At 38.9% G+C, this 27857-nt stretch overlaps 1 protein-coding gene across 4 annotated transcripts; it reads left to right on the top strand.

Moving 5' to 3' along the window:
• Positions 1–12: 12 nt before the first annotated feature.
• Positions 13–27547, top strand: eps15l1b (epidermal growth factor receptor pathway substrate 15-like 1b). Of its 4 annotated transcripts, none has more exons than XM_014981809.2 (24): positions 13–109; positions 499–540; positions 638–727; positions 820–867; positions 965–1060; positions 1743–1802; positions 1887–2012; positions 2097–2156; positions 2233–2532; positions 3957–4114; positions 5062–5227; positions 6958–7020; positions 8537–8622; positions 8937–9009; positions 9624–9785; positions 10754–10951; positions 11354–11518; positions 14640–14751; positions 14863–15002; positions 15147–15207; positions 18345–18430; positions 18619–18670; positions 23402–23418; positions 24531–27547. In XM_014981809.2, the coding sequence occupies exons 1-24, from the start codon at positions 83–85 to the stop codon at positions 24675–24677; spliced, it is 2535 nt and encodes an 844-aa protein (XP_014837295.2). In that variant the 5' UTR covers positions 13–82; the 3' UTR covers positions 24678–27547. The 4 variants fall into 4 exon arrangements, with proteins under 4 accessions (XP_014837295.2, XP_014837293.2, XP_014837294.2 ...); XM_014981807.2 differs by lacking the exon at positions 23402–23418 and adding an exon at positions 22031–22152; XM_014981808.2 differs by lacking the exons at positions 6958–7020; positions 23402–23418 and adding an exon at positions 22031–22152.
• The last annotated feature ends 310 nt before the right edge of the window (positions 27548–27857 follow it).

The raw sequence follows: 27857 nt of genomic DNA, 5'->3' as shown, positions 1-27857 counted from the left end.
CGCCCCTCGCCGGTGTTCTAAAGCCGCTCGCGCCCCTTATGGGCGTGTGCGCGGCGCGCGTTCACGACACACACCAGGAAATATGGCGGCGCTCATGACTCTCAGTCAGGTAACGTCAAACAAGATAAAGAAAGTCTTACATTTTTAATGTCCGTGGTTATCAAATAACAGTGACGTTTTTTATGTGTGCTATTTTCACGTCACGACGCCATAAGCCGTATTAAGTATGTGTCAGTTAAACCGAATTAGCGAGTTTTCGTTTTCCACTGAGTAAACATAGTTAGCTAGGTAGAGTTGTGATGGGTTAATTGTACGTTTCGGTGAAAATTAAACGTACCTACATAAAAATTAAAGCTGTTTTCTTGTAGAAATGTGTTCTTTATTAATTACGTGTTAAATGTTTTGCTTATTTAGCACCAATCTACATTCTGAGTTAACTTAACTAGTGCGTGTTGACAGTTGACATTTTTACCTGTCATTCTTTTCGTTCTTTTACAGTTATCGAATGGAAACGCAGCATTTGAAAATTATTACAGACAGGTAAGAGTTTTTGTTACCGGCATTTTCTCGTTCAACTCTTCATGGCTCCTAAATGTTATAAATAATCTAATATTTAACTGTTCTGATTTTTGTGCAGCTTGATCCAGCAAACACAGGCAAAATATCAGCAGGCGATGCAGCTCAGTTTCTTAAAAAGTCTGGGTTATCAGACAATACACTTGGAAAAGTGGGTCTTGAACTGATTGACATGTTGACTCTAAATGTATTCAGTAAATCCCATCTAATAATATTTTTTTATTATTATTTTCACTTTTTCAGATATGGGATTTGGCAGATTCTGATAGAAAAGGCTATTTGGATAAAAGGGTATCTCAGTCATTCTTTCCATAGAGCTACTTTGTTGGTTGGATGCTGATGTATGCAGAAAGCACCAGATTTGTTCCTCTTTGTTCCTCTTTTGTAGGGTTTCTTCATTGCGATGAGACTGGTGGCATCAGCACAGGGTGGAAATGACATCAGCCTTAACAACCTCAACCAAAATGTAGCTGTGCCAAAATTTGTGAGTGTTCAAATTACTTTATCTCTAGCTGCTGTTGATCTGATGGGATTAAAATACCTCTGCAATCTTTTGGGAAAACAATTAGTGGGTTTTATTGTCTCTAAAAGGTAATTAGGCACGATACGAGATTGTCACGGTATGATGACGACTTTTTCAGGAGTTACAATTTATATTTATTTTTTAATCATGTAATTGCTTTTATTATAACAGATAAACTTATTAGTAAAAGTATAATAATGGTGGCCATAATCTTTAACTACTCCTGTGTTGTATGTTTTTACTTTTCTGCATTTTATAGAGTATTTCCAGCTGAGGTTTAAAGCAGAGCTTCTTTTATAAAAGCGATTGGCGGTTTGTCAATGATTCATATTGACTTTGTGACAGGAAGTATTTCAATGCAGCTTTTTTTTCATAAGAAAGGGAAAAATGTAATATCTGGTGTAAAGAAGAGTTTTCACTTTTAGTATACGCTCCATACAACTGGAGAAAACTCTGATTATTCATTTTATGGCAGAGAAAGTCTTATAAAAGGACTGTAGGAACTTTGACTAAAATATCTAACAGCTTATAAAGATTTTCTTTTTTTATTTTAAGAACTTTCATACCAGTTTTTCATACGGTTTTTCCCCTCCTGTCCACATGGATATTACTGCATCCTCATATTGTCTCCTGTCTTTTCCAGAGAGACACTGACAGCCCGTTAGTAACTGCATCATCAACAACATCTGACTGGGCAGTTAGGGTGAGCCAAAACACATTTACAAGACTTCTCTCAAGAAGAATAAATGGACAAGCTTGTCATCTGAATGTTTTCATTCTCTCCTAGCCTGATGAAAAAGGGAAGTTCGAGGCGATTTTTGAAAGTCTGTCCCCTGTGAAAGGTCTCCTCTCCGGTGACAAGGTCCGACCTGTTTTGATAAACTCCAAGCTACCTCTGGATGTGTTGGGAAAGGTAATGCAAACTCACTATTCAACACTGTGCTGTTGTTTAACTTTTCAAAGGAATCAGATCTTGATAATTATTCTTTGACTATAGATTTGGGACCTTAGTGACGTGGACAAAGATGGACATTTGGACAAAGAGGAATTCATAGTGGTATGCGTAGATCCTTTTCATTTTTTACAGTTCCCTAAAGAGAAATGTAACATAGATGATGTTTATCATGTTCCAGGCCCTGCATCTCGTTTATCGCACCATGGAGAAGGAGCCTGTCCCAAGCAGCCTGCCTCCTTCTCTTATCCCACCTTCCAAAAGAAAGAAATCTGCGCCTGCTCTTCCCGGCGCTGTGGCCGTTTTGCCCGGCCTCGGATCCGGCCCGGCCGCTCTGCGGAGCTCTCCTTCTCTGAGGAGCGCCACTCCTCCTATGGGGAGCGCTGCATCTGCTCTGGGTGGCGTTTCGGCCCTCAGCCCCAGCGCTGTCACCTTGTCTCCAAAACACTCCTTTAAATCCAGCTCAGCATCCACTCCAGCGGTACGTCGACATAAAACTGCTCTTTTCTTTCTCCACCAATGCAATCATTGTTAGAGCTACGGGTGGACTTAGAGTTTTATCACAATATTTTGTGGTAGTATCGTGATAACAATAATAACTATTTATCACTACTTTATTAGGCAATTATCTGGCTGTGACTGCATGGCACAGCAATTATAGCACCACAAACATAAATACTATTTTTTTAAAACCTTCCTATTCATATTACACTACTTTAGGACGACAGTCGCATAATGAAGTGTGATATTTATCACTAAATTGAACAGAGTTATTGCTTTTAATGATGTTTTCACATTTGTTGACATTTATTGATATTCGCACTGAACAAACAGTGAAAAAAATAGTAAAAGTAACAATCCTGTTTTTTAAACATTAATTGGACTTTATTGTGACATCTTATAAAAAATGTATCACTGTAAATGATAAACGATACGATAAATGCCCACCTATAGTTGGTGCATCAGACAGAGTTTGACTGTTTCGTATTAAATCTGATATAAAATTTGCATTGTATCTCCTTCCTTTTGTATATCATTATGAGGAAAACTTTATATTGAATCTTTATAAAGAATAGCCAAAGTGTTAAGTCATAAATAACTTGCTCTTCAGTGTAATTTTTCTTCTTAAATTTGGAGATACTTGAAAATATTATTCATCATATGTTTTATTTTTGGAAAATAAAAGATGCTCTGCTTTCTGCATTGGTTAGTTCTATTCAGATTTTTTTTTAAAAGCTCCACATTAAATACGTGTTACAGTTTCTGCGCTTTGACTTTTGGAGTGACTAGTATTTCATGTATTAACTTCACTGTTACCAACAGTAGGACTTGCTCTACCACATTGTTGAGCGCATTGTATGTGGGGCAGTTTGTTTCTCCTGCAGGGATTTTTTTCACCCGTGACTTTCTGAGAAACAGGTTCCCTTGAAAGGGAAGCAAGTGGCTTTATCAGAATAGTTGGGACTTGCTTGCATTAATGTTTATCTGCAAATTTTTTAGATTCGTCTCAAACAAAATGTTGTTGAAGGTAACGTTGCCATTGTAACTCTAAGAAAAATCATGAATAGTTTATAATTCTTTCAGTGTAGATGCAGCAGGCATTAAACTTTAAAATGTACACTTGAACTAGATTGACATTAAAGTAGCAAAAGGCTTTAAACGTAATTGATTGGACAGCTTTTTCTGCTGTCACGTCAAACCATGTTTATTTTTGAAGCTGTAATGCGACAGAATGTGAAAAATCTCAAGGGTTTGAAAACGTTTACAAGGCGCTGTAAGTCTGCGGATTCTCTGGGGATTAAATGCACCACAAACATAAATACTATTTTATTTATTTATTTTTTTTAAACCTTCCTATTTATATTACACTACACTTTGTTTTTTGTTGTCTTTCGCTCCCTCCAGGCTGCAGTGAACTGGGTGGTACCGGTGGCTGACAGAGAAAAATATAGGGAGCTTTTTAAGAAAACGGACTCTGATGGGGACGGCTTCATCACCGGCACTGAGATCATTGAGATCTTCATGCAGTCCAACCTCTCTCAGACCATGCTGGCGCAGATCTGGTGAGATTTGGTCAATGCAAATGGTCTTTCAGACGTTTATAGCGGCTTGAAAAGCAAATCACACTCTGATATTCTTTTAAAATGTGCATGGAATATTTTATTAGATATATTAAGCTAAGGCAACAGAATATCCAGAAATCTGGATTTAAGGAGTTTTAATTTGGCCTTAAACAACTTTGTAAACACATCAACATTATTATTGGTGCTTCTAGTAAAGGTGTGAAAAGCCTTAAAATAAAATAAACTTTGATTGTTGAAGAATAACACCACACTGATGAAGTTTAGAAAAATCCAATCTGTTGATTTTTTTTTTTTATCTATTTAGTAAAATTCAGCAAAATAAATGAGACCATGTGGCTAAGAAAATGGTCCTCGGTATTCCATAATTTTAAATTGTTTCATTTGTATTAATAGTCATTGTCAACAATTTTGCTACTGATTAAAGATAATTATTTCTAAATTTGATGAAATTACAAGCTGAATTTTACTTAATTTTTTAAGTTAAAAATTAAAGGATTTTCTTCCTTCAGTATAAAATAAGTCTATTTTATAATGATATCTATAAGTAATGTTTAAACATTACTTGTTTAAACCTTAATATATTTGCAGATACTTTTAATTTTTAAAGTGTAAAATAAAACATTTGTTCTGCAGGAAAACTGTTCAGTTAACTGAACATTTTGATACAGAGGACATAACAAGCGATAGCAGCTTTTGTTGATGCTAAGGTCTTTGACCTCATAACTTTATGCTTAATTTTACTGTCAGAACTTTTCTTCATGATCTCTGTTACCTTCAGAATATGTTGAATCTTTCCCCGTTGTTTAATTTAGGAATTTTAAACCGTCTTAAAGCAGAGTCTTAACCAGCGAGCGATGCTGGTATTAATTCTCAGAAGCTGCCGTGTTTTTCTCTTTTGAAAGGAAAAACTGTCTTGTTTTCTACAGGGGACTCGCTGACACAAAGCAGACAGGCAAACTGACCCCGGAGCAGTTTGCTCTGGCCATGCATTTCATCCAGCAGAAGGTGACAAAAGGCATCGACCCTCCCTCTACTCTCACTGCAGACATGATCCCCCCGTCAGAGAGGACGGCAGCGTCAGCGTTGGGCCTTGTGAGTCCCGACTCCATCTTCAGCTCTTCTTTAAGTCACTCTGCATCTTTTCAGTTTAGGCTAGCTAAAGTATTTATCAGTTGATGGTTTAAGTTTTGATCAGGCCCATCTGTTGGATTTTGAAACTTCTTTGGGGTGTAAATGTTGTCAAATATGCTTTTTATTCTTGTACAAATCTGCTTTAAAAATCAAATTAATTCCTTTAAATATCCGTTTCTCTACTGCAACGGCATGTTGCATATTCTATTCTTTTAACTTCTCTTGAACTTTTCAGATTTTGTCCCATAACAACCACAAACATCCATATATTTCGTAGGGTTTGTTCGTGATAGACCAACGCAAATTGGTGCATAATTGTGAAGGGAAAAGAAAGTTATGCATGCTTTGCAAAATTTTAACAATGATGATATACCTCAGATCCCTTCTAATTAATAAAGAGTCCAGATTTGTGGAGTTTAATCCCAGTTTCTCAAAAGTTTATTAGAGAACAACCAGCTTCATGAAGACCAAGGAGCAGCAGAAAGGTCAGGGGTCACTTTGTGCAGAAGTTTAAAGCAGGATTATGGTAGAAAGTAGGATTACGGGACAGCATTAACCAGAAGAGCTGCACAGTTCCACCTCTGAGGTGAGAGAATCTGTAAACGGGACAGATTAGTTGTATCCGTCACAATCAATCAAGTTTATTTGAATAGCATATTTAAACAACACTGAAATATGTTGCTGTTCAAAGTGCTTCACATTATGAAAACATAAAAACATCATAAATGCATCACATAGTCAACAGTAGTGAAAACCTGTAACAAAAATTACATTTATTTTAATCTTAAGATTTTGAAGATGGATGGAGCTAAAAACACGGCAATCCTTAACAATAAACTGCTTTGAGACTATGGCGACAGTTCAGCTTCCAGCAGCACGTAAAAAACTAACAAAACATGCAGCCAGAACTAAAGAGAAAGGAAGTTTAGAGTTTGTCTTTGTGATAGAATGGCCCAGTCAAAGTCCAGAATTGAAAATAAGCAGCAGAGATCAAAATTGCTCTTCCGACGGTAAATCCGAGTGATGGAAAACTGGATAAAAGTGTCAGTCTCTAGACTAACAGATGTACAAAATAAGAGGCCTCTCACCATAACAAATTATTGCTGGACAATAAATTGTCCCAGTAATTATTACAACAAACGATAATATTGTTTTTGAGACAAAAACCCCCCCAATATAACAGAAAAATTTTAGAAAAATTCAACATGTTAATTTTTGCCTCAAACACCAAGAAACTTTTTGTGAATTTAGTAAGAGGAAGATATAGAAATAAAACACAACCACCAAAAACAAGCAAATAAAACTGAAATAAAACATAAAATGTTTTTTGATGTCTCTGTAAACAAAATCTTAACAAGAATGGAAATTATTTAGCTCATTTTATTTATCATGCCATTAATTAACTTGCCGCTTATTGCAACAAGCTTAAAATGTAGACGCATGGCACACTTTCCAGATTTTATTTGAGCATCCATCGTTTTCTTTCCCCTACGTAATTATGCACATCTTTCTTTTGGTTTATTACATTAAAACTCAAAACACGTCGAAGTTTGTGGTTGAAACATGGCGGACTGTACATTTAATCTAAGTAATTTTAAATGCTGAGCTCTTCCTTGCTGCCCTGCAGGCCTTCAGTGCCGACAGTCTGATAATGCTTGTGCCTTTGAGTCCTTTTCTATCCTGTCTGTCAGAGCTTTATGGGGATTCTTCCTTCTGTGAGAGCAGACCTGGTTTCCACAGCTAGTATGCGCAGAGTGAGTATTTCAGCACAACGCCACTAGGTGGTGCTGTTGCTCTTTCACTCGTGTGAGTAAAGGAGCATCCAGCTGTGCTTTCAGAGTCAGGCCACCTGCTAGACCAGATGGTTTCTTTGGTGCCTTTCTTTGTAGTACGTTTCGTTTTGAGTGTGTGTGTGTGTTTGTTTTTAATAGTAGCATGACTCGTTTCCATTTCTGTCTGTTTAACCTTTTCACAGTTTTCACAGAAGAAATTATCATATCGTTGTTGTTAAAGCAAAGAATATATTTAGATTTTTTTTGTGTGATTGCGGGCAACGTTGTTGTTGCTTTGCAGCAAGAAGTTCTTGGGTTTGAACCCCAGCCTGGGCTCTTTCTGCTTCCTCCCACAGATCAAAAACATGACTGTAGTTGGTCTATAAATTTGTGTGTCGATGGTATCAACTGGAAAATATCTTTGAACCCAAAAATACTACTTATCAATGAATTCTGCTTCAAAACTCACTTTTCTATGCTTGTTGTAAAGGTGCTATTTGAGAGGAGATGTTTCCCTCTCCTTGCTGCTGGTGCTTGTAAATGAAAAGTTTTAGGAAAACCTCTCAATTTTCAGTCTGGGTTCTTTGAGATTTCTGGTAAATTATAAACTGAAGAGTGCAAGTTGTTTGTGTTTCACAGTACAGCGTGCAGAACGATATGTTAGAGGGCTAAAGCTGGAAACGTCTGCATCTTTTATGCTGTGTTTTTGGGCAATTGTAGTCAGAGACTTCACAGAAGTAAGTTAGATTCAACACTTTCAAATGACAAACTCCACTTTTGATGAAACTGTGTGACGCTGTTGGAACTCTGGTGGAGCCAGCAGTGCATTGTCTGAGGAGGCCAATGGCTACAAATAAGCATCTGATGCACTGCACTTTGAAAAACCATCTCAAACATTATTTTTTATTTTTCAAAATTGCCAGATTTATTTTCCTAATTCCAAATTGTGTAATTTTGAAGCCAATGGAAACTGTCAGGATGTGCAGGATGAGTAGCTAATCTCACACTCCAGGCCGGGATTCAAACTTTTCTTTTTGCTGCAGCGCTGCTAACTACACCACTGTGCAGCCCTCTGTTCCAGAACAGTGTGATGTGAAATTTTGTTACGTTTTAAAAACTTGAAGCGTACAATCAGCCCATGAAATCCTCTGCATGCATTTCTCTCCATTCATGTATTGTCTGCCTCTCACGCTCCCTCCAAGCTGAGAGAGAGCTTTCTGTTTCCTTCCTGTGACTTTTGTTTTCTTAGAAATACCAGCGGGGAGCTTTTCTCTCCGCCTTTATTCTGCTCACGTCCCTTGTTTTACTTTGTGCACCACTTTTCATCCTCCATCATGTGTGTCAGAATCTCTTCTTCATGTCTTTAATTACGTCTGTGTCATGCAGTACACGTTCCCCTCCTGGTGTTGTCCAGCTTGTCATCTCCCCTCTTTTCTTTTTCTTTTTTTGTTCCCCTCCTGCTTCTCTTAAACGTCTGTCTCGATGTCTCTCCCCTCAGGACAGCACCAGCTCCGTTGGGTCAGTTGAGCTCACAGGCAACAAAGAGCTGGATGACCTCAGCCAGGAAATAGCTCAGCTGCAGAGGTGAGCGCCTGCACCCCGAGTAGCAGCGGGATCGCTTTGATTCCCTTCCTCTGAGGGAAAAACGAGAGAAAATTGAAGTTAAGAAATGCTGGAGATCAGATCGTTTTCACTTTAACACCACCAGTTTTACTGAAGAAATGAAACAAAATCACTTTATAACACTTAATTAATGGTTAAAGAAGTTCTTGTTCTCACAGAATGCCATCAATCACTGCTTTTTCCAAAGTTTGCTAAAAACACAAATCTTTCAACACACTTACAGATGTTAGTCTCCTGCCTTTGTTTACCTCTTTTCTTTTTTTTGTCATTGATAGAGAGAAGTTTTTCCTGGAGCAAGAGATTATGCAAACAGAGGAAACCATAAGACAGAAAAACAGTGACGTTCAGGTAAGGTGAAGCTAAAATGTTTACAGGTTCGTCTCAGTAAATTAGAAGATTTTAATCTAACGTTCCTATGCTTTAATATATTGCATTATGGGGAAGGTGTGTTTAACCGTCAGTCACCATGGAAACAATGCCCCACCGCCATGTAGCATAGCATGTATGGAGAAAAACTGGTCTTGTTCTGTACGTTTTTAATGCTGCTCCGATTTAAGGGGAGACGCCCTTTATGACATAAATCATGTGGTGTGAATTCAGGCAAAGTCGGTAATTTGATCAACACATCAGCAGGGAGCAGGTTTGGGGTCGATTTCTACTCTAGCTGTTTCAAACTTCAGTAAATCCCGCCGTCTATGAGCCCCAACCAGGTGTGATGCGTTCAAAGACAAATCAGCTCGACTCGAACAAGAAGAAACCATGAGTAAACTGACAAAAACAACTTAATAAAATAACTTCAGCCGCTCAGTTCAATGCTCCCGATCCTCATTTCCGACGTCCGTCTTGGCACTGCAGATGATAAAGTGACTTAGTTGCAAAGGATCAGTAATGTTTTTGATCAAAAGTCCGTCAGTCAGGATGGTAGTTCATAGCCGACCTCTGTGTGTTTTGGTGAAACTCAGGACATTCAGCTCGACTTGGACAGGGAGAGCAGCAGCCTGCACAGCCTGACGTCCCAGAAGCAGGACGCTCAGGGACGGCTGGACGAGATGGACCAGCAGCGCGCCAAGCTGGAGGGGATGCTCAACGAACTGAAGCAGAAATGCCAGGAGGAGTCTCAGCAGGTCAGAGACGGGACTTTTTAAAACGGGCCTTAAACATGCTATTAATGTTTTTCACTTTTAAACAGAACAAACAAAAATGTAAACATAAACCGGTAAGACTTTATGAAGTGTAAACATGACATAACACCTGTCACATGAATGTTTGACTGTTGTCATGAAGTCATTAGGTAAATAATGACACTTTTAATACAACGGTGACACTTTTAATTAACTTGTAATGCAATTTTTTATGTTATTTTGCATTAAATGTTTAATTGTTTACTTAACAATGCAAGATTGACACTTTTAATAAACTTTTAATACAACTTTTTGTGCAACTTTGCATTAAAAGTGTCATTATTTACCTAAAGACAATTCATGACAACAGTCGTAAGCATTTATGAAGAGTTGTTCATGTCTACGTCAGTCTTATGCACACCCCTTCGTTATCTGGTCGATATAGGGCAATTGACACTAATTTCAGTATATTGTACATATTATACTGACAATGTGTTTACAATATTGTCTATACTTGTTAAGGCATGACATCCTCTATTAGTCCAAACCATGTCCCAGGGGTTTCCTTCTCCTCCAGTTTATGCAGCATGGACTGATGAGATGAAATCTCCACCATTGCATCTGTCCATTCTTTCATCTTGGGAGGAATAGGATTGATTTCCAATGTTTCAAAATCATCCTAGAGGCTGTAATCAGTCCAACCTTAATCTGCAATCTGTGAAAATCCCTACCTGCTACTCCCTTCCTATATTTAGTCCCAAATCTTTTTGCCACAACAATTTCATATTTGTAGATTCAAAATTGCTTGAAAGTTTATTCAATTTGTCAAATCTTGAGTCTGTGATTTGTTCTTGCGATGAATTTAGATGATCCAGGATGGGGTTCTCAAAGTTTTTAGTTTTAATGAAAGACTGTAATCTGTAAAAGTAAACGTATTAACTTTATCTTCGTGTTTTGTGTTCGCTCTGCAGATTTCTTCTTTGCAAAGTCAGATCCGCTCTCAGGAGACCCACGTCCGCAGCCAGGAGGACGAGCTGAGCCGCACCAAGGCGGACCTGAGCCGGCTGCAGGAGGAGGAGGCCCAGCTGGAGGAGAGGCTGGTGACCGGCCGTGTTCAGCTGGACAGCATCGTGAAGTCGCTGCAAACCACGCAGGACGAGATCAACCAGGTCAGGCAAACGGCTAATTAAAGTTAGAGATTAGATTGAGGTTTGAGGATTTTAATGCATTTTCTTAAAGTACCACACACTCTGAATGCATTTGGTGCTCAGTGTAGAAATGTTACAACTCAGTGGTTTCGGTTATTTCCCTTATCAGTTTAACCACTAACCAAGGCTTCAGTTTTAGTTTGCAGGTCTCATACATTCCTCTTTCCAGAGTCAGAAGTTGTAGTTCTGCAAACACAAGTCCCTAAATGTAAACTCTGACTTCAAATATGCATGTTTTCAATTTTAAGTGAAAGTAGCAACCCAATACATGAGAATTTATTTTGCAGATAACAGTAAAAATTAGAAGCATAATAACACCAGTAAGGCAGATGTATTTTCTGAACTGAAATGTTTTGTTTGCAGGCTCGCAGTAAGCTGTCACTGATCCAGGACACGCAGAAGGAACTGACCCAAACTATTGAGCAGTACAACAGCACTCTGAGCGAGATCAACAGGGGGAACTTCAGCAACCTGCCCGATCTGAGCGAAGGTTTCACTGAGAGGGAGAATGGAGGATTCAGGAGTTCGGTAAGGAACCGAGAAATAAATTAGATTATTTCTCCCAGCTCCTCTCATAAAAGCCCATTTAGAGCCCAGAAATTTCTTCAGTCCTTTCCCAATCGTCCAGTTTGACATTTTTAGTCACCCAGAAGAAAAACAAGCTGAGAAAAACACTTCCAGATTTACTCTTCTGTGCCATTTTGTTGAATAAAACTGCAAAACGTCACAAAAAGACATTCAGTCTGTTTGAAAAGTCAGCTGAAACTTTGTATAAGACATCTCATACAACAGATTCAATTCTTAATATTTGATCAAAAAATATATGATTTAAAAAAAATGATTTACAAACCAAAGCTTATTAAATATTAAGTATAAACAACAGTGTTGTGGTACTCGAGATCGGTCTTGGTCTCGAGTCCGGTCTTAAGACCGTTTTCTGATGGTCTCGGTCTCGTCTCGGACTCGACCGCATTTGGTCTCGGTCTTGTCTCGGTCTCGGGCTCTGAGGACTCGGCATTTTATTTCAAGACCAGTCGAGACCGCAACTGTGAAAATATCACTAAACGTGCAGCATACTGTCCAGTTTATTTGTTAACATCTTTGTTTTCAGTGGATGCAAAACGCACCAATTAAAATCCAAGCAACTACGCGTTTCTCCCCCTCCCGCTCCCCTCCCCACCTTTCACTCGCGCACGGCGCTGCTCCCTCCTCCCTCCTCCCCCTCCCTTCCCCACCTTTCACTCGCACGCGGCGCTCCAGGACATGCGCAGTGGTTTTGTCTCAGCGGCAGAAAATGTTTGTCTAATCGTCAGTAATATAATAGCGCTGCATAAATAGTAAGAAATCCGATGGCCAGAGCTAACTCAGCAGCGCTTCGTTTTCAGAGACGATGGGGACAACGTCTAACTATTTTCGTCACTTAGAAAAGTAGCTCAAAGAAGGTAAGCTCCGTTAACGTGATGTTAGCAAAGCTAGCTGTACAGAGACACATAAGAATTTGTGATGAAAAAAAGTCACTCTGCCTGAATTATTGTGCGGAGATGTTGACTGACTTGTCGCATATACAGGACAACGCTATGTCCAAAAGTCTGCAATATAGTGATGTGACATTCAGAAACAGTCGATTCTTCTCCACGGCTCTTTACTTATTAGATAGGACTGGAGTGTCACTCACTGAGAGCCGTTGTTCTATCAGATTACCATACACTGTCAGAATAGCATACTTGCAGTGAGTACCATGCCTGCGCATGCGCATTAAGAAGTCCGACCGTCAGAGGAGTTGTCAGTTCACCATATGCAGCAAGTTATGACGAAAATAAGTCATTAAATTGTTTTCAATTATAACTATATAGATATACATGTGTTGTCATGGTTGCAAAGTGTATTTAAAGCAGGTCTGGCTGCAGCTGGAGTCAGCTACAACACACGCCCGTGTAAAACTCACTTAACCGCTAAGTCAGGATGCCATACAACTGTTAATAACAGATCTACGTCATGATTCTATGTTCCTAGCATACATGCAGTGAGTACCATGCCAGCGCATGCGCCTTAAGAAGTCCGACCGTCAGTGGAGTTGTCAGTTCAGCATATGCAACAAGTTATGACAAAAATAAGTCATTAAATTGTTTATAATATGACATAATATGATAACTAGATAGATATACATGCATTGTCGTGGTTTCAAAGTGTATTTAAAGTAGGTCTGGCTGCAGCTGGATGCCATACAACTGTTAATAACCAAGTGTATGATGATCTACGTCATCATTCTATGTTGCTGATTAAATAAAATCATATGGTAATGACAGCGTATGCATGTCTGAGCTAAGCGTACGACTATCTGACAACGTATGCTGATCTGACAGAACACCCGTTCTTTGTTCTAGTAATGCTCTGTGTACACTGCATCATTGTGTACCATGCCATGTACATACATTTAATTATGTATGTATGTAATTAAATGTACATACATTTAATTATGTACGTTGATATTTAAATTAACAAATAACTAAAACACAAGAACGAAAGAGCACGCAGAGCATGCACATTGCTCTTTGTTTTTGTTCAAAGTGGCAGCTGTAATGTCTGCCATGGTGTCAGACTACCTGGCTTCATGTACTGGGATAGAGAGTGAAAACAGTCACGATGAGCGCCTTCTGTTTGGTTACTTCTTGCTTGTTGCTCCTTGGTCAGTGTTGGTAGTTGAGCGTTATTTACAGTCAGGGCATTGCCTCAATTGCTATGTTTAATGGTGCAACAGTGGTGGATTCTTATATGAGCAATATGGGCAAATTCCCAGGGTGCTATGTTTTTAGGGATGGCACGAGACCATCACACATTGTAACACAGAAATGGAATATTTAATATTGGTAAAATGTATTAAGTATTTAATATCTAGGTGTTTTTATGGGAATATGGATCTTTCAGATTATTCTGAGAAGCAATTTCGATCATATTTTACATTTTATTGTGTTATGTAGCGCGGGCCGCTGGTCTTGGTCTTGACTCGGTCTCGACTTTCCTCGGTCTTGGTCTTGACTTGGTCTCGGACCCTAAAAGTCTTGGTCTTGTCTCGGTCTCGATACACTCTGGTCTTGGTCTTGTCTTGGTCTCGGGTTAGGTGGTCTTGAACACAACACTGATAAACAATAATATTTAGATTTCTTCCTTTCAGCCTGTCTGCTAGAAAATGAGGCATTGCTCCAAAAATTATACATGTAAAAAGAGTTTCAGTTCAATTTTTACATATTAATAAAAACGGCATGAACAAAAGTTATTTATTCCCCTCTTGACAATCAATGGAACCGTTTTTGGTGACATTGTTTCAGCAACAATGTTTTTACAATGTTTCCACTGGTATTTTGATGATTTATCTTCAATAATGAGACCAAACTCTCTGAGTTTGGCAGGCCTTCTTAAATAAAAATAAAAATAAAAATGACTGTATCCTTTCCAGTTTTCTTAATTTATGTTTTCACTTGTGCCTGTCAACCAAACCCACTTTTAGATAATTGATATTTTGTGAAATACACGGAGAAATTAAGGCTTTTTGGCCCATCAAAAGACCGGCACTAATTTCTGTCTTTTTGTAACTTTTTTAATTTTTATTTTCCTTTCATTGTTTATGAATGAATGAATTTCTGTTTGTCAGGATGACTCTTTCAAGTCGAGGATAGCCATGTTCAACAACAACGGCAGTAAAAAGGAGCTCCCTGCAGACCCCTTCCAAGTAGAAGACCCCTTCAAATCTGACCTCTTGAAAGGTCAGGACATCATCTTGCTGTTATTCATTCGTGTCTTCATGCTTTCAGACGTTGATTGTTATCGTTTATTGGTAATTTATGTTGATTTATTTCATTTCTCTTTTCTCCCAGATCCATTCGGAGAAGATCCTTTCAAAGAAAACGATCCCTTCAAGGGAACCTCATCTGACGACTTTTTCAAGAGATCCAACAAGACGGACTTGTTTGGCTCCGGAGATCCTTTCAGTAGAAAACCCACACCGCCAGCCAAGGTGCGACTCTTTGTTTTTGTTTTTCATTTTAGTGCTAATTAATGTTCCCTTTGCATGCAGCTTGATTTTGAATGTCGGAGGGAACCGCAAGCTAAATAGTCTCTTAATTCTCTGTGTTTCATTATATTTGTTTTGTTTTTTCAGCCGAGCGCCTTTGGGAGTGGCGACCCCTTCGCATCAAACAGCTCTCAATCAAAGGATTCAGGTAGGCTGCTTGTGCAGATATTTTCTTTGTGTCTTCATATTTACTGCCTAGTTAAATATGCAGAGTTGTTTTTAACAGGCTAAATGCAGAACCAATTAAAAACAAAATGTTTTTATTTTTAGTTTTATGTAGGTTGTACAGCACCTAGCAAAGGTTAAAGGTCTTCACTCTTTGTCACCACAATCTTCAATGTATTTTATCGTGATTTTTCTGATTGAACATTTAAAACATTGCACAAAGCTGTTCATAACTGTGAGGATTGCAAGTGGTCCATGTTTTTTTTTTTACCTTTCCATACACAAGTAAAAAAAAAAACCCAGCATGCTGAGAAAATAAATAAAAAAGCTAAAATGAGGCAAATCTAATACAGAAACTTATTGCATCTCCACTTTTTTATACGTAAAACATTATGAAAATCAAAATAGCGGTATATTTCACGTATATTTTATCAAAAATATTCAAAAGTCTGCCTTGATCTGAATTCAGAGCCACTGAATTAATTCTCTGAATTCTCAACTTTGCTGGGAATTTTTGTTTCTGGAATTATTCTAGTTTTTTCCAAATTATTTCGAAACGAAGGTCAATCCGACTCAAGTTGGATCTTTGACTTCGACTAGGCCATCTGAACACATGAATATGCTTTGATATAAACCTTTGCCAGCGTCATTTTAAAAGATATTAAGAAATGTTTCCAGAGGTCATGAAAGGTCAACCAGCCTCCACTCCCACTTTCTTTAAATCAGACAAAATTGATGTCGATCAACTCGCCTACGTTTGTGCAGAAAAAAAGTTTGGCTTGTGCTGCATTGGCCTTGAAGATATTAATGAAAGTTTAAAGGTCAAAAGGTCAACCAGCACCATCACTTTTACAAAGTCAAAATGATCTTAAAAACGTCATTAATATCTTCAAAGGCAAAGCAGCACAAACAAAAAAATATTGCTGCACAAACGCAGCAGAGTTGATTTACATCAATTTTGTCTGATTTGAAGAAGGTGGGAGGGGAGCTTGTTGACCTTTCATGACCTCTGGAAAGATTTCTTAATACCTTCAAAATTATAGAGGCACAAACGAAAATATTTGCTGCACAAACGTAGCACAATTTTTAATTCAGACAATATTATTATGTGATTTGGAGAAGGTGGGAGGGGCTTGTTGACCTTTCATGACCTCTGGAAAGATTTCTTATCTTTAAGAAAAAAACAAAATGTTTTGCTGCACAGAACATTTTACGCCATTTTTGTCTGATTTGGAGGAGGTGGAGGGCCAACTTCACTCAGGTTGGATCCTTTTGTTTGTGCAAAATCCCATTTATTTATTGATCTGATACAAGTTTAATGATTTTTAGATAAATGTTGTGACGATATATCAGATATTCAGAAGGTAACCAAAGGTGAAATCTTTCTGTCATGGCGTGGGAAGCGGTAAAAACCATGAGCTGACCTCGTCACCCACACACACTTAGATCCACAGCGTCACCTGTGGACACACCTGTGTGGTTCCTGACGTGCCCAACCACCATCGCTGCGAGTGAAATAACAACAACACAAAGAAAAGTTTCAACTAAACCTGAAATTTTCCCACCAGATCTTCAGATCTTCATTTCCTGCAGTTGTTAAATGAGTTTTGTCTGATTCTCTGATTAATGCTCTTCCTGCCAAACCTGTCAGGTCGGGTCAGAGAGCAATAATTTTTGTCCTCAGTCATGCTCAATAAAATTTGTCTAGACTCCAAGCAAATTTCTTTTGTTGGAAGTTTTTTTAGTTTTGTTTTTTAGCTTTGCTACAAATGATAAGGCATTGCTCTGTTACTTCCATTTAGGCAATAAAATGTCTCTTTTTTTATTTAAAAAAGCATTTAATTTGTTTGTATTTTTAATATTTTATTACATGGTTAGCTGTAAAATCTGCAGGATGTGGCAATAAATTACTAGTAAAATTTACAATTTCATTATTTTTCTTCCACTTCACTACTCTGAGTTGGTCTTTCATATAAAAAGTCTATAAAATACACTGAAGTTTGTTGTAGTGTGGAAAACTTCAGGTGTTTTTTACAATCCGCTTACGAAGAAGCTGCTGACGTCAGATAAAAGTGCAACACATTCATCCCTTTGCTCAAAGAAGCGGATTTTTCCTTTAGTTTTCCCAGAAAGTGACTCTGTTACCGGACTTGTGGACCTGAGAGATGTCCGGTCAAAAGACTCATTCTTAGCCGCTCCGGGTGACTTGTTAGATTCAGGTTTTATTTTTGGATGGTGGGGCAAAAGGGGGCAAACAATTTTTACTCTCTGTGGCTTCAGTTTTTCCTCTGGTCTCGGGTTATTTTTAGCCGAGCACCTTTGCATTTAACTACTGGCCGACTGAAAATACTCTCTCTCCCCCCACTCACCCTGGAAAAACAGGAGGCCAGCAGGAGCCAAACAAAACAGAAACTCTGTGACTGCTGCTCCTTCACTCCCAGAACACACTGCCACTCCTTTACGCGCTCCTCTGTCCTCCCTGCGTATCTGCTGCCATTGAAGTGCCAGGCCTCGTTTGCTGAGGAAGTTGTTTCAAGTTTGTTGGTGGCCGCTGCAGGTCGGCGCTCTCTGCGCGCTGCACGCGCTCTTCAGAGGAACACAGAGGCGACTGTCGACCTGAGCCGAGTCACCGCATCGCGTAAAGGAAAACGCCGCGCTGCCACACGTGAATGGGCCCTTCTGTGGTTGAGGCTCACACAACAAATGTATTGTGTTGCAACGTTTTTTTTTTGGGTTTTTTTGTTGTTTTTTTGTTTGTTTTTTTCCGCTCCAAGCATCTGCAGTTTGTTACGTTTTTTTTTGTTGTTTTTTTTTTTAATTAAGTGGCGTCAAAACAGCTCCAGCTCAGTTCTGGACTGACGCCTTTAATTAGCCGATCAGGTTGAACAAAAAATAAAACACAGCTTTTACAGGTCTACACAGAAAATCTCATGGAAAATTAAATGGTCATGCCACATTCTCTGCTCTAAATAACACAAAACCCCCTCTAACTCTTTAGAATAAGCAACATTTGGAGATAAATTTGACATGTGGTTTTTAGGGCCAAACTTTATGATTTCTGGCTCTTTCTGTGTCTGCAACCAAATAATCCAGATGCATTTAAATGAACTTTTGTTGCAGACTTGTTTGGAAAAGCGGACCCGTTTGGAAGCAGTTCTTTTGGCGGCAAAGGCGGCGGATTTGCTGACTTCAGTCACATGTCAAAGGTGAGCTCTTGTACTCATGAATCACTTGCACCATAAAGCAGTTTTCCACTGGATCTTGTGCTTTTCAGCCTTTACTTTCACCTTGACCGATCTCTGGTGCCTTTAAAAATCTGCTGTGTTCATAGCTTTGTAAAATTGTTGACTGTTTTTCTTTCTGTTCTCTTTTTTATTATTCCTCACATGAGCAGAAGCCTGACCCTCCTAAGAAGAATGTGCCTAACCGGCCCGCGCCTCCCTACGGTAATCCCTTATTTCAAGTTCCTCTCTTTCTGTGTGTTAACGTTTGCAGTTTATTTTGCACATTAACAGGTTAGTGCTCTTCACAAGTGGCATTCAACACTCTTCAGTAACATTTTACGACATCAGTCTTTGTCAAAATATACAAATTTATTGCCACCAATGTGGTTAATATTTTGTACAACCCAATGTTGTTGTTTTTTAGCACAATAACAAATTCTTCTGGATGATAAACTGTCCCAGAATTTATTTTTATAAACTTTTTTAAGTAACAATGCAAGTACAGACTCTCGATAAGCTTTAATTTTTAACAACATTTAACACTGGAACTGGAAGACATTTTAAATATCTAAAATAAATAAAACAACTGAGACAACGCATACAATGGAAACTCTGTAAACAAAATTATACTTCTTTAAACAGGCTAATTGAGACCAGACTGAAGCTTTTAGTCATGCAGTCCGTGGTAAGAAGAAAGACACGAGAAAGACAATCATCCAAATGGAAATTTTCAGGCTCGTTTTAATTTATCACGTGATTAATTGTAGATTGTCATTCAGCTTTTCTTCAAGGCTCTAAAAAAATTTTAAGAATCTTAACTTTAGGCATACTTAAGGCTGTTTTAAAAAGTCTTAAATATGCCATCATTTTCTGCAGCTGATGCTAAAATGTATTAAGCCGTAACTTTCGTAAATTACAACAAAAGGAAAATAAAGCCAAACTGGTGAACGACTTGTATTTTTTTTATTTTTAGTCTCTCCATGTTGGCTCTGTGTGCCCGTTGCCGTGGCAACCGACTGACAGCAGAGGTTATGTTACGAGCATATTTAGTCCGTAACGATATTATGTTTTCAGGCCTGATGTTGTTTTTGTGGTTACAAATAAGTAATCGCCCAAAGCGAAGCAATGATTACTGCGATGATTTTTTTTTTTCTGTTGGTCATTAATTTGAACTTTTTTTGTTGAGCTTCTTTTGTTGGTGGTGTTATTAATACAGTTATAAACATTTCGGATCTTGGTGAATATTTTCGATTTGCGCGTCAAACCAGAGGGACACATTTGTTTCAGCGTCGTCGCGGCATTCAGTTCGTCCCCCGAAGACGAAGCTGCAGATATCGACTCAAAACCTTCCTGAGATCGACTGGTTCAGCACCCCTACGATGAAAACCTGAAGTCACATGCCACATCGCTTACGATGATTACTTACTGGCTTAATCAAGTTAAAAATAGCATCTTAAGTCAGTACTTTTTCAGAATGCTTTTGTTGCTTCTGTACAATAACAGTAAAAACATTCTGAAAAGTGCAGATTTGAGACGCTGTTTTCAACTTGCATCACAGATCTTCCTCTGTACTTAACAGTGACCAGAGAAGCTTTTTTTGTTTCACCTGCAGTGTTTGCTAAAAATCCACATGTTTGCGTTTGTGATGGTACGACAGGAAGTGATTTTCTTTTTTCCTTTCATGTCTCCCAAACAACCAGTGAACTTTTATTTGTAATCTAATGGATCCTTAGACGAGGCTCTGCTGCAGTTCTCTAGTTTTTAGTTTGAGGTTTTCTCCTTTCATCATCTTCACTGTGTGAACTAGCAAGATAAATATTGATCTTTGTTTGTCAGTCAATTAATTAATCATCTTTTTCAGACCACTTTTTGTACCGGGAGAGATGTAGCACAAAGTGCTTCATTCAAACCAAGGGGAAAACAATTTTAACTGAACTTTATGTAATGGAACAACAACTGGAGGAATTATTAAAACATGAAAATAGATTCATGAAAAAAATCAAAATTAGTGAGAAAATTTGAACCTACACAAAATATTTGCTGATCAAAAACACCATGAAGGCATCAGGGGACATAAAAATATAGATTGAGGTTGGATGAAACTTGATTATTAAAAAAGGGTAAATTAAAATAAATAAATGTAGAAAAATGTGGGATTCTGTGTTTGTATTTCTACAACAAAAAGTCCTTAATTACTAATTACAAGCTATAATGTAAAGATAAAATCAAGTATAAATAAATTTAAAAAAGCTTTAGTTACATCACTGTAACTAAACATCAAATTAAACTTTTCTAAATTTAAAGATGAGTTTGCTTTTTACCCATCACTCCCAGGGCTTTCATGAAAAAAAAAAACTATTTTAAGCGCTCCACTTGCGTTACTGTTTTTTTTTTTCTTTCTTTCTTTCTTTGTGGGCTCATAAACTTTTTATGGCCTAAATACATGCTAGAAAGCTGCTTCCTCAGTAAGGTATGCGATTGCAGAGATAGTAATTTCTTGTTTTGATATTGTCAACAGGAAAGCTGCTGGCAAAGATATGTGAATAGTAAGAGGTGAAAGCACATGTGAACCTCCATATGACACGTTCCCATCATGCTGATATTAATAGGACACGTTTTTGATTTTTTTTTTCTCCCCTCCCCCCCTATTACTATAATAACCGATGCTGGTTAAGTCAAATTCTCCTCTGTTGGATGACAGCGAGTGCTACTTTTTCTATTTTCTTTCTGCACTCAGAGCCTGGTGTTTATCTTGCTTTTTCAGTGCATGTGAAGTCACACAACACCTACAAGCCATTCCCAGGCCATGCCCTTCCGGTGTGACCTTGCACTTATTCTTTAAGCAGAAGCCACAGCCTGAGAAAGCTGGTGTTCCCCTTTGCTTCACCACACAGAACAGCATTGAGATGAGTTGCCACGGTTTGCCAGCGAGCTTGTTCTCGCAGCGTGCCTCTCGAGTAAAAGGGAAGTGAGAAGCCCACTCCTAAATTTGTGGGCTGCTCTCAATATCTGCATCGCAGAAACAGTTGCACAACTAATCCTGGCCCTGTGAGAGGCTGCAATTTAGTTGTTTGTCTGCACTTGTGTTGCAAGATTTGTTTACAACTCCTGACACAAGTTTGGTTTAGTAATAGGGATTTAATTAGGCAAATATTTGGTTAGTCTTCCTACATATTTTGCTTAAGCCCTCTAGGTTTGCTGTGACGGCAGTCGCGGATGATGGGAACCGGTTAAAAGCAATTATTGTAAATGTGTTGTCAACTTACAGTAGAAAAGGGTGTGTCTGTTTTTTTTACAATCATATGTTCCAGAAAGCAGCACCGTGCACATTGAAGCATCAATGCATCAGTAAGCTTTACTCAAAAAATGTGGTTAGCACCTTTTTTTTGAACCATTATCGCTTTCCCCAGGGTGCCGATTCTGAACGGCGCGGGCCCAAAGCTTTAGGCTTCCTGTGAATTATTCAGATGGCCCACAATTACGCATTCTCCTTTTAAGTGTGAGCTTATTTTCCCAAGGGAGCTCTGATGAGATGGAAAGATATTTTAGGTATTTATTCATCTAAATGTTTATCTCCTCCAGTGGATCTGCTCGGTTCGAGCGCGTCAGAGCTGCTGCATGGTGTCAGTAGAGACTCTTTTATTGCGACACAGTCAAGAAAAGAATCCAAAGACTGTCCTGTGGGTTTTGCAGACTTTGGCTCTGTAAGTTCAGTCCACTCTGTTATCATTGTTTTTTTTATTTAATGGACAAAACATTGTCGTCTGCATGAGCTGCAGAGCTGACGTCTCAGAGGTGTTGTCTAATGCTGCTGGGTCGCATTTCGTCCCTTTGCACTGGAAAGCAAATACTCACAGCGAACGTGTTTGCTGGCTGTTGACTAACAACATTCGAGAGCTTTTTTCACAGTTGGGGTGCAAGGAAGCCAAATGTTTGCATGACTGACTCAGACAGTTCTGCAGCTTCATCTCTGTCTCGTCGTATGTTTTCGGGAGGGCTGCACCGATTGCAGTTTTCTGGCTGATCATCGATTTCCGGCCTATTAAAAATCCTGACCTGCCGATTCCGATTTCAGTCAACACCAATTTCTTTTTTGTCTAAAACGCAGGTGTCAAACTCCAGTCCTGGAGGGCCACTGCCCTGCAACTTTTAGATGTGCCTCTGCTGCACCACACCTGAATAGAATAATTAGGCCATTAACAAGGTTCTGGAGAACTTATCTACACAGGAAGGAGGTAATTAAGCCATTTCATTCCAGTGTTTTGTAGCTGTGGCACATATAAAATTGCAGGACAGCGGCCCATGAGTACTGGAGCCCCTGGTCTAAAATGCTGCTAAATGTAGCAAGAAATCTGATGAGTCGCTAGCAGTGAGATGACTGTTGTTAGCAGCAAACATATAACCTGATCTGGTGAGCTGGTCTGCTAGTCAAACCTCTCACAGCTGAGCACAAGAAGGTGGCAGTTGACTTAAATGCCTTTGCCGAGGTAGATAAAACCGGTGGTTAAGATCAGCTTCACATGTAAAAATCGACCGATTTCCCAAAATTAGGGAAATCGGCACAGATAAATCGGCGCATCCCAAGTTTTCGGGCTTGCATGTTCTGCAGGAAGCGGCGATTTGTAATCCGTACCACTACCAGACGGGCAGACATGTCTGCACTTCAGGAGCATTTTCCAAGTCATTAAGTTGAAGACAAAGGCTTATCTGCTGTCAGAGGATGATTTGCCTCGGCGCTGAGCTCAACTCAATAAAATATATTCCCCTTCTGCTTTCCTCATGATGGCCGGGCATGCTCTCCGGTGGAGAGATGATGCATGGCTGCTGTTTGTGTCTTTTCATGTGACGTGAATTTATTTTTCTCATTCATGTCTGCATGATTGTTGTAAAAGGGATTTGTGGGGGGTTTTTATGAGGAACTTTGCAATGTGATTTGTTTTGTTTTTCTGCCAGGATCTGAAGTGGTGAAGGTAAGACTGAAAAAAAGAGCATAAAATAGGTGTGGTGATCAATCTTTGCATGTGAGAAACTCGTCCGCAGCGCATAATTTGAATATAGTGAATCATGAGGGCAATTATTTTCTATAAATGTCCTGCAAAGCAAAACAAAAAAAGAGAAATTTGACATTTTGTTTGCTTTAGCTTAGCGTTGCTTTTAAAAAGTGTTGCTTTTAGCTTCTAGTTGTGCTTTTTGCTTTTTTTGTGAGGAAAATGAAATGCTGTGCAAAAGTGTTAATTACCCTTTAATTTTTAAACATTTTGTCACATCATAACCACAAAATGTATCTTTATTAAATTTCCCTTTGGGAGCAATAAAATATTTTTGAATTGAATTGAAATTTAAAATATATCATTAGATTTAAGTGAAAGGCAAAACTGTGACGTAGAATTTTATTACGAAAGTAAAAATCTGAAAAGTGTGGCGTGCATTTATCCAGCGCCCCTGAGTCGACGTGTAGAATCAGCTTTTGCTGCAGATCATTTGGGGGTTTTTACATCTACAGACCGACATTTTGGCCCATTTCTTCCTTGCACAATCGATCAAGCTCAGAGTGTCGCAGATTCTCAAGTTAATTTAGGCCTGGACTTTGACTAGGCCATTACTAACACATGAGTCTGCTTTAGTTTAAGCCACTCTGGCTGGTTGTTTGGGATTGTTGTCCTGCTGGAAGTTAAAGCCCCCAGTCTCAAGTCTTTTGCTGCCTTTGTGTTAAATATGTATGCCACACTTTTCAGATTCTTTTATGGCACATGTCTGCTGATTTATGGTCTAACGTGACAAAATGATAAAGTTTTACGATTATTGGTACTCCTACAAAGCACTGCATAATTATCTCTGCTCCTTTTGTTTTACGTTCATCTTAATTTCGTATCAATTTGCTGCCATTTGCTGCTGATCGTTTCACACAAGTCCGTCGTCGTTTTTGACTTTCTGCCTGTGTAGAAACGTCTGCTTTTGTCCAGTGATTTGTCTGTTTCTGTGTTGACATCTGAGCCTCAAACCACAACCACATTCCTTTTTCTGTTTTTTTTCTTCTTTTTTTTTTTGCTTCCCAAATCTAATGTTTGTTTGTCTGCTCCAGTTTGGAAGTGAGAACCAGCAGCTGGAGTGGGCCAAGCGGGAGAGTGAGCGGGAGGAGCAGGAGCGGCTGAGGCGGCTGCGGTTGCAGGAGCAGCAGGATCTGGAGCTGGCCATCGCTCTCAGCAAAGCCGACCTTTCCAACGCCTGACCTCCGGCTCGGCTCTCTGTCCACCTTCAGTCCGTTTACAGGCCCGTCACCGCAGCTCCGTGTTTCTCAAATGACTCTAGATTTAAAACCGCTGGAGGTACAAATGCCAGCTGTAAACGGGGGAGAATCCAGACTTCATCTTTGCTTAGCGCCACAATCGGAAAGTTTCACAGGCTCCTGAACTGCATCTCCGCCTGCTGACTTTTCAACCTGCTTGCTTGGTAAACCCTTTAAGAGTTATCTATAATTATTTCAAATCCCGCGCTGCAGTAGCCACCGTCTCTTTATGTGCATAAAGCTTTCTGGGTCAATCATGACGTAGAATTACCACTTGAGTTACCACAACAGTACTGTTACAACTTTTACCAGACAGTTGCTCAAATCTTCTCCCTCTGAACCTGCAGCCCTCAGTATAAATTAATGTGAAGATCAAATATTTATGAGCGCGATTGAAGACAAGTGTCATTAATTTTAGAGATGCACCAAGCAGGATTTTGATTTTTGTAAACTTTTCCCTCTGCCAGTATGGATTTTGATTTCTTTTTAAGAACTTCAATGCTTAAAATGTTTTCTATCCTTTCTCTCATGAGAAGTTGTTGATTATTTATGCAGATAGGATAGCCAGTGTCATTATTTAAGCTGACTTTATTAACAATTACTAAAACATTGGTCTCTGTGTTGAACCTTATTTAAGTCACAAAAGATTGTCAACATCACAGGTTGAAATCCTATCTTTACTCTTATTTTCTAAAAGTCTAAATGAAAAGATGTGAAAGTATTTTTCTCTTTAAAGCTGCAGTATGTAACTTTAATTTAAAAAATTTTGTTTTATATTAACATTTATTAAAACTGGCTCCATGTTTTAACAGTATAATCTGAGATCGATAATCTGTGTTTTCCCAGTGATAATTAGAAACAGCCAATCAGAACCATGAGGCGGGTCTTAGCGCTGTCAATCAGCAATAGGGGCTCAGGAACGAGGTGGAGGAGACCGATCTTTTCACAGACTATCTGTCTCTTAACATACCGTCATGGCGACAATTCCAACAAATATTTAAAAAATATTTCTTATAAAAGTTGCATACTGCAGCTTTAAACAACTTTTTGCATTGCTATACTTTGACAATGAAAATAGTTAACTTAGCTGTACTCCTTTCAGCCCTCTGTTAATGTGATTAAAGTCTTGCTTTCTCTCGCCATCTTGCAGCCTGAATAAGAAAATACAATTTCCTTTCAGATTTTTACATCTGTACTTCCTCTTAAGTCATTACTGAAAGAAAAAAGCTAATTTTGAGTCTTTTACTGATGTATTGTTGGCACAACCTGATAGTGACTACTTATGGTGCGGTCATTGATCAGAAACGCATCTGATTTTTGAGCTTCCGAACAGCCACGCTGAAAATTCGACCACCACAAACTTGTTGGTGCATCTCTAATGATTTCCGACCAGATCTTCAGCTTCTGCTGTATGTTGTTTATTTCTTACCCATTTAAACCTTGGAAAAGCAGCCAATGCTCAAAAACAATAAAGCTGATCACAAAGGAGCAACCTGAACTTGTTCCCCTGTGTCTGTGCAGCAGCCATTTTTCGTAAACTCTCCTTACTCCCAATGACCGCCCACCTTGTGCTTGTTAGTCTGTTTACCTTAAACAGCTGATTACAGGAGGTGGAGCTGCTCTGCCAGCATTAAAAAGGCACTTGTAGCACAGACTCAACACACTTTACCCCTACTCTCATCTTCCCACCTCTGTCATCATCTTCATCTTGGCGCGCGGGTCCAGTAATCTCTGCAGAGTTGTCTGAGACGGCACTCGGAGGGGGGGAGGATGTATTTATCTCATTGTAGTCTCGCAGACTGGAGCCATTCACAGCCATTTTATCTAACTACTAACCATAATGCTTTGCAACATAAACACTGGAGGACTTTTCTCTGATATTATGACATCCATATGGCTCTTGGTGTAACAGGTCGCGCAAGTTGAATTAGGAATATTTTACAGTTTTTGTATGAAATCAAAGAATGTGAGGTGTATGAAGTAAAATGCATTTGAAGTCTGTTTTCCATAACCATGAGTGAGGCAGAAAACGTTATATTTAAAGTCAAACAGAAGACGTCAGCCCGTCTGCTGGCCTGAGCTTGTCCAGCTCCAGATGGTTAAAGAAACATTTTTACCCACTCCATGCTTTATGATTACATTACGGCTAAATGTGCAGGTTTTGGACTCTCCAAAGCTGTCTAGAAGGACTTGGTGTGATCCGTTTTTCTGTTGTTACACATACTTTCAGTTATTTATGCCTTTGTGTCTGCTGCGGATGAATTAAAATCAAAGCCAGTGATGATCATTCCTCCAGTTGTGACCCAGTTGTTCCCAGTGTCTCAGTGTTTGTCGGATTGATGCTTTGTTGTGACAGACTTGCACTCCCATACAACTAAAAGCCTCTTTAAAATGGAAAAGTGTAAACTCACTCTGTTTATGCTGTCGCTGTTACATTTTCGTCCCCTGATATAAGTGACATCACTAAAGATTGCTCTTTCCTGACAAACAAAATCAACTTTTAGATGTTTTTTTTCTGTTATGTTTATGTTTTAGTATGTGGAAGACAGCTTTCCAAATCCATTCTTGCCCTCCAACACTAATCAGGTCTATCTGGCACATAATGAATGTACTGTATGCTCCATACAGGACATGTACAGCATGTGACAACGCCTTAATTATCTACATATCAACACTGTAAGCTGTAACATTGCAAAGTATATATGTAATTAATAAATATCAGCTATCTTGTTTTGATTTTTTTCTGAAAACTGTAACAACTTTTAACCTAATAAACTTGACTTACTCCTGGAAACGACAAAATAATTCAAAAATACTTAATTTCTCATCATGAAAGTGGATGGCGGTGCTGTGGCAGTAGCAGTCAGTAATGCGGTGACTCTGAAGAGGCCTCTGACTGAAGACTGTTGCTGTAAGACAGTAATGAAACGCTAACATCTCAATATCCGGGCAGCAGAGACGATATTCCACAGTAACATGTCCAGGATGACTCCATAATTTACTGTGGAGCTCTGCTAGTCCACCTCATTTGCTTTTGCTGCGCCTCTTTAAAAAGGTTTCTGTCTGTACGGTTAGAAAACTAAGCAGAGAGACGACAGTTCGGGTATAATTTGAGCTTTTACA

Source organism: Poecilia mexicana, unplaced genomic scaffold, assembly GCF_051168715.1.
Source record: "Poecilia mexicana isolate PSO_F unplaced genomic scaffold, ASM5116871v1 scaffold_17, whole genome shotgun sequence".
Taxonomy (NCBI): Eukaryota; Metazoa; Chordata; class Actinopteri; order Cyprinodontiformes; family Poeciliidae; genus Poecilia; species Poecilia mexicana.
This window is presented reverse-complemented; position numbering and strand designations above follow the sequence as displayed.